Source organism: Vespa mandarinia, chromosome 6, assembly GCF_050613455.1.
Source record: "Vespa mandarinia isolate Hongniang chromosome 6, ASM5061345v1, whole genome shotgun sequence".
Classification (NCBI taxonomy): domain Eukaryota; kingdom Metazoa; phylum Arthropoda; class Insecta; order Hymenoptera; family Vespidae; genus Vespa; species Vespa mandarinia.
This window is the reverse complement of record NC_140815.1, coordinates 4,788,123-4,804,849: the sequence shown is the minus strand read 5'-3', so window position 1 is coordinate 4,804,849 and position 16,727 is coordinate 4,788,123. Positions and strand designations below refer to the sequence as shown.

The window sequence follows — 16,727 nt, the reverse complement described above, 5'->3', positions numbered from 1 at the left end:
AATGTTTGCCACAGAATTTTCTTCGATTTTCGATCATCTCAAATTCATATATTCCTATGGATTATTATAAACAAAGATATTAATTTTAGATTTATTTCTGTACGATGATATTTTATTTTTTGACAAAATTTTATCAGGAATTGATAATAATGAAATTGATTTTTCATGGTACTTACATTAAGCAGATGGATTTATATAAATTTCATTCATTTCTTTTTGATAGAGTCAATAAAAGTTCAAATTATAAGAAATGAAATTATAACAAAGTAGTCCGTTAAGCTTGAACTTTTTATTCCGACAGGTATTTGTCTTCTTTTTTTTTTCATCAAAATATCGATTTAATGGAATATTTGCAATTTTTGTTGAAGTAAAAACGAGCGATAATTTATTATAGTAAAATTCGTGATTGCAATCGATTGATCGAATAAGGTCCGCTAGCTGGTTGTTCTCGTTGATGAATTTAATTATTGTCGTAAAGGTTGCAATTCGATTAACTTTTCAATTGATTTTGCTTCTCTAAGTGAATATATAGATTTTTTTTAGATTTTGATCAAACTGACGAACTTAATCGTACAAATTCGAAACCAAGAAATGAACTTCCTCTGGTATCGAGATGTGAAGGGAATTTCGTTAAGTTAACAGGAAAGTTTGATAAAATCATCACGTGGTCTATTTTGTCCCAGGTATCTCGATTTATCTCATCGCATTTGCTTTAACGTGTTCATGGATACCGGCCAATCGCATGTTAAGGAAAAACGAAATAGTTAACCGATTCTATTTACCACGCTGTGTTAGGATTCCGTGGATTTAACAACGTAAGCGCCTTGCTCTGTCCAATGAATTTGGTATTGAAGTGATTTTTTTGATAAATAAAAAATGCAACAGACCGAATGATGACCCTTCATTATTTAATTAAATAAATGAAATTTTAAGGGATTCTAAATGTCAAATTTACAAATAGGATAAATTAATGAGACATAAATATAATAGAAAAGAAGAAGGAAACAATTAAGTTTGTTTCTTTACGTTAAAGGTTAACGAACGACGTTTAAATTTTTTCTTACAATTTTCAATTTGTTTGTGTCTCATTCATTCTCGCCTTTAAGAATGATAGCTGATTAAGAAATAAGAAACAATCGGAGTAATCGCTGTCAGGATGGTTATTCGTTTTTTCGATCTACGAACTTCTTTCGTCTCGTAATTCTTGACGACGTTTTTATGCTCCGAGGCAGAACGAAAGAAAGATAAAGATAGAAAGAGTGAAAGAGATAGATAGATAGATGGATAGAGAGAGAGAGAGAGAGAGAAAGAGAGAGAGAGGAGAGAGAGAGTTTGAACGTCTACAACGTTTACTTTAGCTTTTCTTTAATAGAGTTCGTGCGTTCAACATCTTGAAACTCATCCAGCTGCTGACATTGTAGACATTTTAACATTTCCGTCTTGAGATTTTCTTTTCTATTTTTGGAGTTTCGAGAAATCGATCGATAACAACAGACTATGGTTGGGTAGAGCGTTAACAAATTTTATTCTGTAACTCAGCCGAAGGCGAAAAGTTTTCGTAGAGAGAATATCGTTTTAGTGTACGTGCGTAAGGTGTAAATCTTGGTAATACAAAAGCTATTGAAATAGGGGGACTGAGGGAAAGATCGCAAACGAAGTGAACTGAAGAAAGATAGAAACGTATAATCTCCTCCTCCTTCTTTCTCTTACAAAAGGATCTATAGAGATACAGGCTAAGAAAATTCGCAGACCAGAGCTTTCACAAATCAAGTAAGAAGAAACGCACCAATGGAATTTCCTTTGATGTAGCTAGTTGACTACTGGAAGTAAGAAGAACATATTTTACTTTTCAATTTTTTCGACATTCATCAACTCTTTTCGTCGGTTTACGTAAAAAGGAAAAAGAAAAATGATGTCTATATTTATTTGGTAGGATGTTTATTAGCTTTGTCAATTCAAAAAAAAAAAAAAAAAAGAAAAAAAAAAGAACTCAAAGCTCTCGATAGGACGAGAATAAAAAATTGTTGAAATCGAGAGAATTAATACGACGGATATTTTAGACGAAAATGCAGCCGAGTCGCATATATGTAAGTAGAATAGCAAACAACCTCCGAACAGGTCACATCCCAATCTTTGGTTTATTTTGTCCAATCCGGAAATAGCGTATAAACAGGCCACTTTAACAAGAGAGAAGGGTCCCAATCGCTTGACCTCGATTTAAATCAAACTAGAATTACGCGAGGGCACTCGGAGAAATTCTCGGCGGAGGTGGCAATGGTGATGTTGTTGGGTGAGATTGGGAAGGAGGAGGGGAATGGTTAGGTGGATTACGGAGGAGATTGTGACGAAGGCGTCGCGAAACGCATCGTGAACCGCGACACGGTTCGACGACTTTTTGTTTTAAATCAGAAATAAAATTGTCGGTCGTCGATTTTAGCGATCTTGCTTACTCGAGATAATATTGACGCGTCGGCTCTAAACTTGGACTATTAATTGGATAATATTGGAAAACATAGAAGCCATTGGAAACTCTTGTCCTTTTTTCTCTCGTTAAATCCTGCTCGTTCTAACTGGGGTTAGGTTGTTTAATTGCTCGTCGATGAGTCTGTCATTTATCTTTGTTTTTTCTTTCTTGTTACGTAACAATGGCAAAAGTCGTATTACGGCGACGCTGATACTAACATTTTATCGGTTATTTTATCTTAAAATTATGAGAAAAAAGGAAGGATAAGGAAAAGGCAAAACATCTTACAAGGATCGTATAGCTACTATCGTTTCTGAAATTCGATCAAACGGTAAACAAAAATTGTGAACTTTGGAGCTTTAAAAGAAGACACTATAGATATAGACGGTATAGTGACGTTCACCAAACGATAAAACATAAAAATGAAATCATTTGAGATTTTTCGTTCTTTATTTCTGTATCATCAAAGAGCGTATGTAATACATTTCTCTACATTCCTTTGATTGAAATTGTATTGAAAGATCGAAACATTTGTTGACTTTTTCACGCTTTTAACTGTTTTCAATTCAGTCAAGATTTCGGATAAATCTCGTGGAACATAGCTCGCGTTAGAAGAGAAAGGAAGTATCAAAGCAGATTGGTTTGTTGATACAGTTGTTCGATCAACTTTTCATACCCAGAATATCTGTTATGTTGCACTTTCCCTCATAACGTTACCATGTACGTTGATTTGACGTCGATCTTAATTTTTTTTTCTTTTCTTTTTTTACCTTTTTTCCATGGATTTTCATCTTTTATCCTGTTAACGTTGAAGCCAAGTTTCGCTTTGTTTTGTTTAACAACACTAAAGAATGTGGCTTCGGGTGGATAACGAAAGGATCGTTCCACCTAGAAAGTAAATGTTTAGATACAGCGAGCCTTTGAAGTTTACGTGTTTATTAAAACTGTCGTCACTATTACGTCACTATATGTAAAACTTGTCATTTCCATTTAAAAGCTTGTAAAAAAGATATTACTACGGTACCGCAAACAATTTTGCTCAAATAATTAGATACGTATTAAACATTGAATTTGAAAACAAATGGAAGAGATATGATTTAAAGCCGATTTGAAATTTCATTCGTTGATTTGCCATTACGACGAATTGTGAAAGATATTTCGCATATTGAAAGATTTTTCCTTTACTCCAATGAATTATTATTACTATTATTATTATTATTATTTTTGTTGAATAAACAACAACAAAAAAATAGGTTACGTATTCTATTGTAAAGAAGATAAGGAAAATCGGAAAAATAGAAAACAGCTAGGTTTACGTTAAAGAAATTGTATTTCATTGATTTTCTGTCCCAATGCGATCGCATGGAATATCGTTTGTTCGTTCGTTGTAGAACGAACATCGAGAAAATGACTTTGTTGGGTAGTTAGACGTTTTACAAAACTTCAAATTCCCATTGGTTGTACATATAAAACTAACAATCGATTTTTTCAGACGCTCAACCAAACTCGAGAAATAGAAGCAAAGAGGAGGAAAGATTATACAGGAAGTACCGTCTTCGTATTACGTTTAGCGTGCATTGTAGGGATTGCCTTTGTTGCGATTCCCCCAATATGCGCTCCCCTCCTTACTCTTCTTTTTATATACTTGAATAATTCCCTCTGCGACTTTGCATCGTTTTAGCGTTATCACTTTCCAAGGATCTAGCTTTTAACCTTTCAACTTTTCTTCGTCGTTGAGTGGTTTAAGCATTTGTGGATACTATTGAAAACAATATATTCACGATGAATTTTAAATTGAATATTTTTCTATAACTTCTATTGAAAACAATCCTCTAATAATTTTTTACTTTCGATAGTTGAAAATTACAAAATGTATTTTAATTAAAAGATGCTTAACAAGAGATTCATCACATTCGATTTGTATTTAATAAAATCAATAAAATAATCGATATCACCATTTAGAATTTATCTATGTATCTATGCGCTGTCGATGTGTTGGATCGAAAGGCATGAAATAATATTTGAAAAGAATCTCTGAAATCGTAACTGTTTTCGTGAACGAATGACCGAACATACATATACACATATACGCATACGTATATGTGCGAGTAGTTAGCGCTGAGTTATGACCGAGTTTTTTTTCTTTTTTTATATTCGATGCCGCACTTCATCCTATCGCCCTACTTCCGTATCATCTAATCCGAAGGTGGACCGGTTATGCTGGTGATTCGTAGGAATTTTTTCTTAGGTGTTACTAACACTGATGGTTTACCTTGTCACCTAAAACTATTATTATAGGAACAAAAGTAATTGGAAAATAATTTTGTATGTTTTTTAATTTCTAGCTTAGGAAATTTTTTGAGTTACAATTATAATCGTTTTACGATACTGAATAAAGAAATTTATTTTATTATTTGATCAAGTATATATAAAATTTAGTTATCAATATTCATTATTGTCTTGAATAATCTTTTACGTAGAACGTAGTTGAAAATTTAATTAAAGCGAGACTTTACTGTCGTTACTACTAAAACTCATTAACCGATAACATTTGTGCCGGGAGTTTTAAAATTATTGTTCTTTGAATTAGGCCGTAATATCGGTCGTTTCGGTGATTTTTTAAGACGATCATACAATATGAATAATTACTAATTTTCTATCATAAAACTGAAAGGACGTATATATATATATATATATATATATATATGTTACTATATCTTTCAGAAATTTTTTTTTTCGTACAACAATGAACTTGATTCTCTATTTAAATATAATGCGAACACTTTTCCATTCACTATATTTGAACATCAATTTCCTTGTTCCATATTTATTGTATTTCATTTGAATATGTTCTTTTTCATTACAATGGCATTACTATTTGTATTACTATTATCACTTTGAATTGGTAGCATGATTAAATTATTTTTAGATAGCTGTGTTACTGATGACGTTTTTCATAAAATACATATTTCCGATATTTCTATCTATCGAGAATATTCGTAAAAATCGATTTTTTATAACAAATACCGATTTTTTTCGATGCGAGAAGTAAATAAATATAATAACAGGAATAGTAATTACTTCGATAAAATACAGTATAGAGACGTTTTCATTGAGAAAGTATTATTACAAAACTTTTTAATCTTTTATTCCATTTATTATTATAGCTTAATAATAATAAGAATTCTTCTTTTTCTTTCCTCGAATCTATTTTCTTGAAAAATATTTTGCAAGTTCTTTTTTATCGAATTGCACATTTCTCACAAAAACTGAGAATGTTTTGTGATTATTTGTTTCGAAATTGTCCATATTCATTTTGTTTGATAGTACTCATATTAAGAACTTATATCAGAATTTATTGAAAGGACGTCAATATAAATAAATCATTTTTTAATATCAACAATATTTGATCTCCTGTCATCGAATTAAAGTCGATGCATCAAAAGCAATGCATAGTTTATATTCTGTTTTTTTTCCTTTTTTTCTCAGAGTAATAGATAGATCGATTTAAAGTAAAATTTATATATAAAAGAACTTATGTCACATCGTATCCTTATATAGACATCTTATCTAAAATATATGTAAAATTATTTCTATGCCAATGCATAGAAATAAATTATTTTGTTTTCTCGATTTTGCCGACAAATTAATTACAATCAATGAGGAATCGATGGCGTGTAACGTGTTTTGAAGTTGTTGCTTTAAACTTTACATTAATCCAAAGCTCGATCAAATATTAATTAAGATGACGATAACGTGGTTTACATTTGAACCGGTACTTGAACTTCGCCTATATTCCTTCGAGAAATGCAAAGCTCCGTTACGAACTACGAGAAGATCTCGAGTATTATTCATCATTGGATTTCTACGATTTTAATACAAATAAATTGAATCGAATTATTCTAAGAACGTAAAATTGTATTACGATCGTATTGAGTTTTTAAGTCGGTTGACATTTTTTTAACTTTTTTCGAAAAATCAATTGTTCGATTCTTTATGAAACTATCTATCATACATCATACGTTTATATTAAATGAATCTATGCTTTTTAATATATTATAAATGATGCTGTATATACAATACATAAAATAATATATAAATTAAGAAAAACGAAAAGCATACGAATTACATCATAAAATAATACAAATAATAAGGAGAAACATAATAGCGTTTTCAACGTTTAAATTATTCATTATATAGTGACATTATTATATAGTGACGATCGACGTACACATAATGTGTAGTCTTGTATAATCATCAATGATTATCTTCTTTTTTCATATTGAACAACCCACTTTTCGATCATAAAATCAATAATCTACCAACTTTCTCATCTTTCTCAAATGATAATTTGGTTTTTTTGTTTGAATAATTGTCAGAAATATCTCAGATCAGAGTCGTTTCAATTTTTATCGAAGGAATGAAAAGAAAAGAAAGACTATGTGGTGAAACGAAGAAAAAGGTAAAGCGAAGGACGTAAGTTTATTCGAAAATGTTCTTGCGGCGATGGAGAAAGGAAATTACCGTTCGAATGGAATCGGGAGCGTGCGTACTTGATGTGAGGCTGCGCGGGATTGTATTCAGCGTACCGAATGTCAGGGTAAATTGGGAGGGAAAATTGGATTTACATTTTTCGGCAAACGATCAGTATACCCGGAGGGGTCTGCTGCTTCAAGAAAAAGTAGGTGCCGGTAACGGTTTCGACCTAGTTTCTCATTTATCTACCTTCACTGTCCAAGCGATTCGTAATGGTGCGAAAATTCGGGAATATAAATTTCAACGACAACTCTGTAAAACGTAACATGACCATTTTGAGGGATTGAAGGGGGATACTATTTTTTAGAATTTTCACGATTCAGCACTTTCTATATTGATATTAGATAAAAATTTAAGACTATATAAAGAAATAACGTTTCTATCGATTTTTTCGCCGTTCGCTTTTGACATTTCACTCTTCAATATTCCTTTTAAATTTTATAAAAATCACAAGATATCGATGGTGATGATAATAATGATGATAAAATCGTAACTGCGTGAATTTTTCATATTTTATCGAAAGGAATGTTTTCTGATGGGAAATTATCCTTTAAAATAATAAAAAAGAATAAAAAAGATATTGCAAAACCTGCAATTAATTTTTGTGCAATACTTCCGGCACTTTCACCTTTATCTACTGAAACGAGTTTTAAAAACTTAGCTCACAATACAAAAGTAAGCCAATCATTTTGGCAAGACTTTCTTCTTTTTATTTGCGTAAATAAGGTTTATAAAGTGTATATGAATGAATATTTAGCGAGATATAGGAATAGTTATTATTATAATAAAAAAATTATGTATCATATCAATGATACACATTATAATCACACTAGTTAATACACTATGAAATAATATATTTATCAAAGTATTATATATAGGAATACGTATTTTATATATAAAATCGTTATAGAACTTTTTTTATAGAATTTTCTTTTCACATTCCGATTAATTTAACTTAATGCGCGATGATATAAATGTAATACGAAGATAAATATATGAGAAACATTAATGGCATTAATTTATTCTTTCTTATAATTTTAATGCTATGATGAGTGTTAGCAGTAAAATCGTTAGAAGATAGTTAGTATATTACTTGGAAACATTGGAAAGTTGATACGTTGAATGAAGGATTATCGGAGTTTTTTTCTGAAACGATCACAGTATATCCATCTTGTTCTTTACTGAAAAATAAATTATTGTCGTTATATTGGAAATGTAACTAAATAAGAAAATTAATGATTTATCATAGATAGTATAAAGTTGAATAAATAAAACTTATTTGACTTATATTTTTGACTCGACATTTGCAAATTTTCGTTTTTTTCTTTTTCATTTCAACAAAAATTGTTATACCTGTAGAAATATTTTCTAACACGTCAGTGAGATTGATCGATTGCGATTTATTATTCGAAAAATTTATAAGAACAGTTACTAACTCATCTTCGTTAGATTATTATTTTTGACGTTACTTTGATACGATCCATTTTTGAGTGCACTCGTTGAACTTCGTAACCTCGTTAGTGCAGTTGTTAGTGCAGTGTAAATCTTGTAATATGAGTTAGTATCTTTTTTTTACTGTTCCAAATTTAGTGTTTCATAATTTTCATTAACTGGTTACCAAGGTTCTGTTGAAATTCAAGATAAAAAATATTATGATATAATCTTTCTGTCATTTCGGGATATTTATGCAATGTAAAGATTAAAGTTAAATAAATTTTAATGTTTCTTACCTATATCGATCGTATTATTCCACAGAAATGGTGTTCTACATGTATAAGATAAGATTTGCTTTTATAAGATTTCTTAACAATGCTACAAGCTTGAGCATCTGTTTAAATATTATGTTTTGATTAATCATTATATCAATTTATTTTTTATAATAAGTTATCGCAACATCAAGCAAAATCATTGCCAACATCGTTATCTGATCGAGCCTCCCAGCGATACGATTGCATTCGTGATTTCTCATCTATAATAAATTATTGAAATTTGTATTTCAAGAAATAATTAGATTAATTAATGAAAAAACCTCTTGACTTACCAACCAATCAGGTAATATTTTTTATTGGCGTAGTTTAAATCCATGTGTCTATCACATTTTTTAATTCAGCATCTTTTAAAGTACCATTTGACTACATTAATTACACAGAAGATACCAGTATACCTATATATACACATATATATCTTAATTTGTAAAATATTATATATAATATTATAAATATGAAGTATATACCTTTTTTTCTTCTTTATACATCTTTGCGTAAGGATTCATGATGTTTCTTTATTGAAACATATATGCTGAAAATTATTACAGTCAATATTATTTCTATACTTTAATGATTGAAATCTTTATATTTTCATAGGTTCAACATTTTCTTTTCTTTTCGAAAATTACATTTCACTAATTGCTTACTTGTAATTCGTATATCATCTCAGAATTTTTGTAATTTGGATCTCGTTGTTTTCGATGAAATCGATGTAAATATATTTACTTTCGATGGGAATAATAAGTCCAATCTGGGTTCCCAAATACACCAAGCCAATTATTTGGTAGTCACTTCAATTTCACCACGTCAGTTTCATTGAAAGGATCCGCCCATATGTAATAATCTTTATATTTCCTTCCAGACACTTTAACACTTTCTAAAATTTTGTTAAACCATTCGTGTTGATCTAATTACTATGATTGAGAATGAGATACAGAATAATTTAATTATTCGCAATGATTATTATTACTGTCAGATATACAATTAGCATATTTAATACTTCCAATTCGAGCATTTTTTAATTATATTCAGGATGAATATCACAAAAATCACAAATATCATATCCAAAGTCTTTTATGAGATTACTGTTGACAGGTGATAACAAGATTCCTATAACTTCGGAGTTAACGTAGTGCTCAAGTTCGCTCGTTACTTTTGCATCATAGTTTGAATTTTTCCATGAATTATTTTCGTCGAATGATTTCTTATTGGCATAACTAGGTATACAAAGGAAAATTGAAAAACGTTACATCGTAATAACAAAAGAAAAAGTTTTACTTTGTTATTACGAAATTATAATTGTAGGAAATAATAATAATGGAATAAAATCCAATGAAGACGTACAAATCTCTTAGTATTATAATTACTACAATTGAGACGTTATTTCTTTATCGGATCATCAAGATCTTTATCAGGTGAGCACGTAATTATTACGATGCCGGCGCAATAAGTATTGTTGCTTTAACCGATACATATCTCGAAAATCATTATGATCGTTAAAATGATAGATAAGAGACGATAGAAAGATAGAAAGACTTTTTACTGTAAAATCGACTCTTCGTTTCAATCCTTTCTAGACGATTACTATCGGATGAAAAGTAATACGATTTTTTTTACCTTTGATATCGCCGATACCATTGTTGTTGTTGTCCATGAAATTTTGAGGGTAGATCTGATAGAGCACAGCATGTTTCAATCATCTTTAATGGTGAATTTTAGTAATAACAAACGATAGGTATTGAGAAACACAGAAAAATTATACCGATATATTGACGCGGGTACATCATTTTTACGATTAGACCGATACGAGAATACTGCTAGTTCGTTATAACACAAAAAGAAAAAAAACCAAAATGAAGACATGAGCGATGGTATCTATGTTATCAGTAATGTCTTATCAGTGTCATGGAAATAGATGAGCATTTAAAAATGAACGTATCTTGCCATATCGATGATAACGATCGAAAGCCTTCAAAAACCGTGGCAACTCGTGGTTCATTCATCCATGTTCTTCATCGATGATATTAATGGAATCATCGGGCTAAAATTCACACTTGATTTGCCTATTGCCGAAAGCAGTTGCTTATTTAGATGATTTTCTCTTCTTTGTGAAAAAGTGTTTCTCAATTATCTGTCAAATCTAAATGAGAATAATTTAAGTCTGATACGATTTACTTTAAAAAACGTTCGGTTTTTTCTCTCTTTATACACTTATGTACATATCTATGTTGCTTCTTTGAATTCCATCTGAAAACGATAAGTTATTGATAATAATTTAAACGCGAAGACGAAAAGAGGTAAATGTCGATATCGTATCATTGTGAGGAAAATACTTTGAGAGCACGTTTATTCATTGAGCACGTTTGATATAATTGCAAAGTTTAACCAGTTCTCATTGAATTGTTAATGACTAGTATTCATTCAATGATTACTTATAAAGAAACATAAGAATAAATGGTTCTTCATTACATATATATATATATATATATATATATATATATATATATATATATATATATATATTTAAAATATATTTTAATCGAGTTAGAATCAATTGATTCGTAGAAGTTAAGATTATATTAAACTCGTAAGATTTATGAAAAATACAATTTAAAAAAAGTATTCAAGTTTCTTAACATTAAAAAACAGATTAATATAAGAATTTTTTCCAAAGTACGAATTGTTTTAGTTGAATTTTTGATAAAAATTTGATTTTGTTACATTGAACGATGTATTATCGTGACGATATCATCTCTCGACGTATGAGAAATGATCGATGTTTACCGATCGCGATAAAACTTAGATATGTGAAATTTAGAAAGTTGTCAGATTTTATTGAAACGAACGAGAATAATTATGTTTCCGTTTGCGTGTTATAGGTTCGTGCATGTCTGAACGACATGGCATGATACGGAGTTTCCGGATTTGATAGCCGTTTGTAATTGGCAACGAGATCGACGTGCTTGTCGTTTCGTCAATCTTGAAATATGAATCGCTTTAAATTCATCTCTGATCTCAACATAGAAAGATTTCTACATTCGCGAGAAGAATATGAAAGGGTAATAAAGTTGAAGTAGAATATTTAAAAAAAGAGAGCTTTCGATTAAAACTTTTTTGTGAATTAATTTTTATTTGCTTATCTTATTTAGTAATATAAGTTTAGAATGAATTATTTTATAAACATCCTTGAACGATATCATCGATAAACGCATTAACAAAGATTAGAATCATTTATTCCTTGTAACAATGTTCTGAGAAATGGTGTAATTATTCTTGATAACATTGTGCATTTGAATAAATAATATCCAATTAAGAAATGCTGGTAAGAATGAATCCCGTTTGTGCAGGAACTTTTAGATTGCCACTGTCTTTGATGACGTCTCTGTTTTAAAAGAAAGAATTATAGAATTATAATACCTATATATTTTACAAATCATATATAGGATATAATTTTATTATTTAAAAATTTGCGAAAAGAGTTAGATTTATTTAAGAATAATTACGTTTTGCACGATAAAAAAAAAATAAAGATAAGCCTAACATTTTCGAAAGCGTCTTAACGTTAAAATGATATTAATTTATATAATTCAACTTACCCAATAGATATATCACACGACTCTGTAGCGTAATAAAGTATAAGTTTCTTTGGCACATCATTAAAGATTTTCATATCAACTTGTTCATCATTATTTCCATAATTTGCCACTATATAAACAGGCTTGTCATCTTTCGTATGTCTGTAATAATTATATATTATATATGATATCCATATAAAAGAAAAAAACGAACGAACAAAAGAAAAAAGGTGATTACATGGAATAGCATTTGTAAGAACGATTTTGAATATTTACCTTGAAAAGGCTAAAACATTTTTGTTTGGTACTTTCATAACAAATTCTTCGTTCTCCGTAGGAAAATCTTTCTTGAATTTCGAAAGAAATACTATCATGTTATAGAAAGAATCCTTCGATATCTTTTCATTAGCCAAATTCAATTCTAAGTAATTACTATTCAAAGGTAACCAAGGTTTGGGATTGGTAGAAAATCCTATAATGTTCGAGTATTATAAATATAATTAAAGATAGGTACGTATGAGAAAATACATATGTAAAATAAACAAATATAAAAAAAGAAATATCAAAAGAACCATTATTTTTTGGAAAACGTACCAGCTGAAGTAGAATTATCCCATTGGAAAGGTGTTCTTCCATAATCTCTGCTTTTAGATAAGTACTTATCTTTACCGGCGTTACAGGCTTCGTTATCCTTTGTATCTTCCCAAGAAAGTACCGTATCTTCCATACCTATTTCATCGCCGTTGTAAATTACGGCCACACCCGGAAGTAGAAATACCAAGATCATGATTATGCGGGCTCGTTTTTCTCCAATTCGTGACACTAATCTACGATTGTCATGATTTCCACTCTAAACGGAATATATAGTTTGTTGAAATTATTGATTTGTATTTATTTTTAATGTTTATTCAAAAGAGTTATATCTTTTATATATATATATATATGTATGTATGTGTGTGTGTGTGTGTGTGTGTGTGTGTGTGTGTGCTTTAAAATTCATATAGCGTTATTTTATTTTCATTTATAATTGTAATCTTCATTTCTACCTTTTAAAATCATCATTGAAATATTTTCACCATTCGAATTCACCCTATGACTTTATTTTAATGATGATTATTATCGTTTAACATTATAGTCATCATGATATTCATTTTCTATAATAAATCATTTTAGTACTGAATTATTAAATCGTGAGAAAGACGAATTTAGATTTACTATATCTTAGATTTAGTATATCTTTTACATTTGAAATCATTCCGAAATAGGGACTATTACATTCATACGTCATATGAAAATTCTCTGCAAAATGTGATAATATATCTGTCCGTTTCGTAATATTCTGTTAAATTCGATTCAGTTAATTTCTTTATAAAATTTCAAACAATTGTTTATTTTGTTTTCGATAAAAAAGAATATTAAATATAATGGACAGATAGAAAATAAAATTAAGAGTTAAATTATTTCACGATAGTGATTGCATTGACAGTTTATCGGTTAGCGATTGTATTTATGTAAAATACGAATTTGGAAAAATATCAAGGACGTTAGGATGATAATGTATACGAAGAAAAAAAAAACAAGAATTGTTAGCAAACTTTGAAATTGATTTATCTCTTGGCGCGTGACTTACCACCCAGTTGGCGACGCTGTCATCGGGCATATTCGATATCCAATCCTCCACGTATTTTGCCACATCCGATCCCGTTGAATCTTTATTCAGTTTATCGATAAAATTGAAATTAAAAGGAAAGTGTGCCCCGTGTTTATAATAATCCATAGTATAATCCACGCTGGCGTATGCTTCGATGATTAAAACCTTTGGACATTTCTCTTTGATAGAATATTCGTCCAGTAAATCCCGCCAGCTTTGAACTAAATCGTAGGTCTCCGGTTGATCTCTCGTGTATATTTTTTTCGTAGAATAGTAATCGTGAGGATTGTAAATGGTTCCAGAAAGTGGTTCATCTAAAAATTTTTGATCTTCGTAATAATAAGGTGCAGCATCCATTCGAAAACCGTCCACTCCCAAAGCTGACCAAAACTTCAAGACATTCTGCAAAATTTCAATTTTGTTTTCTAATATTAATAACTCTTCTGCGACAGATCATAAATCTCGTTTAAATTCAAGGAAATTATAAGAAATAGAAAATATCTTTGAAGAATTCAAATGAAATAATAAGATTTTGGCAATACCGAGAATTTCGTTAGCAGTGAAAAATTTTTTCCACTTTTTCCTCAGATTAGGTGAACAAGTGAAAAGTTGAAAAATGCAGATTAGATATATTGCGTCATATTACTGATTAGATTAACGTATTGCGTCGCATCGACGTGAACGTTCAACCTTAAAACGGACAAGCACTTGATGTTTTTCTTCGTCCATATTGCGTACGAATTAATTATTTCGATGATGAAAGTAATATAAAAATTTATTACATTAAAAATTATTACATCGATTAGAGCGCGAGAACGCGATTCAAAATTCATTTCTTATAATTTAGCATTCTTAATTATTCGGAAATTAATAATTACCTTCATTTCTTCTCTAAGTTCTGTGCTGTTGTAGTTTAATTCAATTTGGAATGTCGAGAATTGGTGATAATAATATTCCTGTCTTTCTTCATTCCAAATCCATCCTGGATCATTGTAAGTACTTATCTATATATGTAAATGAGTACGTAAAGTAAAAGTCATTCGTGATATTCAATTTCTAAAGTATACGAAGAAATAATTAATTTGTTTTTGATTCAATTACCCAGTTATTTGGATACGTGATGGTACCGTTAGGAAGAGTTCGTCCTTTTCTCCAAACGTAATAGTTGGTATAGGGATCGATTTTTTTGATACTCATTTCGAACCACTTGTGCTTGTCCGATGTATGATTAGGAACGAAGTCCACGATTAGTTTCATACCTCTCTCATGAGTACCTTCTATTAAATCTTTAAAATCTTGTAATGTACCAAAGATTGGATCGACTTCTGTAAAGTTGCTAATATCGTATCCCATATCGAACATTGGACTTGTATAGAATGGAGATAACCATATAGCATCGACTTCTAAATCTTGGAAATAATCCAGTTTGCTGATAATACCTGCATTTAGAAAAAAGGAGTATATGAAAATAATGGAATTAATGAATCGTCCAATCTAATTGAATGATAAACTACGATGTTTCTATCGATTTAGATGGAATATATTTTTATGTTATATATTCGAGTAAATTGTTGCACATATATGGACAATACATAAATATTTTATGCAATTATAAGAAGTGCTTAAAGATAATTTTTTAAATCGAATAATTTTTTTGTTCTTTTTTTTTTTGATGAAACAAGGTGTGTTTAAAATTTTCAATTGGATATAAAGAAATTAGTAATGTATGAAATGTTATTAAAAAATAATGTTTTGTTATGGCAAAGCAATAATGTATAAAACAAAAGTATTATATTTATATTATATATATCTTATTATTCATTATATTTAATAAGCCTAGAACATTTTACGTACCTTTAATATCACCTACACCATCTCCATTGCTATCCTTAAAACTTCTCGGATAAATTTGGTATAATAACATATTTTTCCACCATTTTGGATTGCAATCTATGTTTTTACCGTTTACAAAGATCAGTAACGCGGCAAATATTAAACACCCCTTCATCGTTTATAAATTATTTAATACTGTATTTACTGATTTTAGGTTGTATTTTGTCTCAAAATTTTTAAGAACTTTCGAATACGCATACACGTATTTACTATGAAGAAATGCAATGACGCTCTCCTTTTATACTCGTATTTACGTAATTTCAACGTAGTTACTGATACTAATAACATATAAATAATCTTATTTTATCATAAATTATGTACATATATTTTATATTCCTATATATATTTGTAAATGTAATTAACAATACTGCCATAATACTATTGCAATAAGTAAGGCAAACAAGAGGTAAATAATAGATGTCAGATAAGTTTATATAAATGATTTTTTACTAAATATAATTTATTATGTCAAATAAGAACAAATGTGTAATGTATACGTGCTTCGGTGATAATAATCAATATTTTTAACTTGAGAAATTATTGATCTGAAAAAAGCGATTATATTAACGAAAGGAAAGGCAAAAGCTGATCCTGCAATTTATTAAAATAATAATTAAAAGATTTTTCTTGTTTAGCTTCGTGAAAATTTCAGATGAGAGAGAGAGCGAGAGAGAGAGAGAGCTCTCTTATTATTTGTTAACAAATATAGTCACTGCATTTCATTATGAATTATTTATTAACAAATATAGTTACTGCATTCAAATATGGATATAATAGATTAATACTTGGTACATATTTTTATGTTGTTTTTTCGAGAGTACAAATCAATAAATAAACATTTA

General features: G+C 29.5%; 2 protein-coding genes and 1 long non-coding RNA gene across 17 annotated transcripts in view; 1 reads left to right on the top strand and 2 right to left on the bottom strand.

The window, feature by feature from the left end:
- Positions 1–16,727, top strand: part of LOC118440883 (dual specificity calcium/calmodulin-dependent 3',5'-cyclic nucleotide phosphodiesterase 1) — a 66,289-nt gene that overhangs the window by 32,696 nt on the left and 16,866 nt on the right. The gene's annotated exons all lie outside the window — the stretch shown is intronic.
- LOC118440893 (uncharacterized) lies at positions 5,197–10,798 on the bottom strand. 4 transcript variants are annotated; one of them, XR_014982298.1, is made up of 7 exons: positions 10,384–10,798; positions 9,414–9,983; positions 9,234–9,298; positions 9,042–9,164; positions 8,731–8,969; positions 8,437–8,625; positions 5,197–8,181 (listed from the first exon to the last, which is right to left on the bottom strand). It is a non-coding gene; the product is annotated as an uncharacterized LOC118440893 (long non-coding RNA). The 4 variants fall into 4 exon arrangements; XR_004837948.2 differs by lacking the exon at positions 10,384–10,798 and adding an exon at positions 10,111–10,369 and having other exon boundaries at positions 5,198–8,181; positions 8,354–8,625; XR_004837947.2 differs by having other exon boundaries at positions 7,885–8,181; positions 8,354–8,625.
- On the bottom strand, positions 11,870–16,106 carry Hbg3 (alpha-glucosidase). The gene is made up of 8 exons (XM_035864589.2): positions 15,847–16,106; positions 15,094–15,431; positions 14,871–14,996; positions 13,972–14,394; positions 12,936–13,191; positions 12,618–12,813; positions 12,363–12,503; positions 11,870–12,148 (listed from the first exon to the last, which is right to left on the bottom strand). Exons 1-8 carry the CDS (start codon positions 15,998–16,000, stop codon positions 12,076–12,078), a joined length of 1,707 nt encoding a protein of 568 aa, XP_035720482.1. The 5' UTR covers positions 16,001–16,106; the 3' UTR covers positions 11,870–12,075.

What these genes read in the sequence shown, in the direction of transcription:
- Hbg3 (XM_035864589.2), bottom strand. Translation starts at nt 16,000, where the DNA reads ATGAAGGGGTGTTTAATATTTGCCGCGTTACTGATCTTTGTAAACGGT. An exon ending in AACTTAGAGAAGAAATGAAG is followed by an intron (nt 14,395 to 14,870) that starts GTAATTATTAAT and finishes GAAATTTTGCAG; the next exon opens with AATGTCTTGAAGTTTTGGTC. An exon ending in AATGTTTTAGCCTTTTCAAG is followed by an intron (nt 12,504 to 12,617) that starts GTAAATATTCAA and finishes TAATTATTACAG; the next exon opens with ACATACGAAAGATGACAAGC.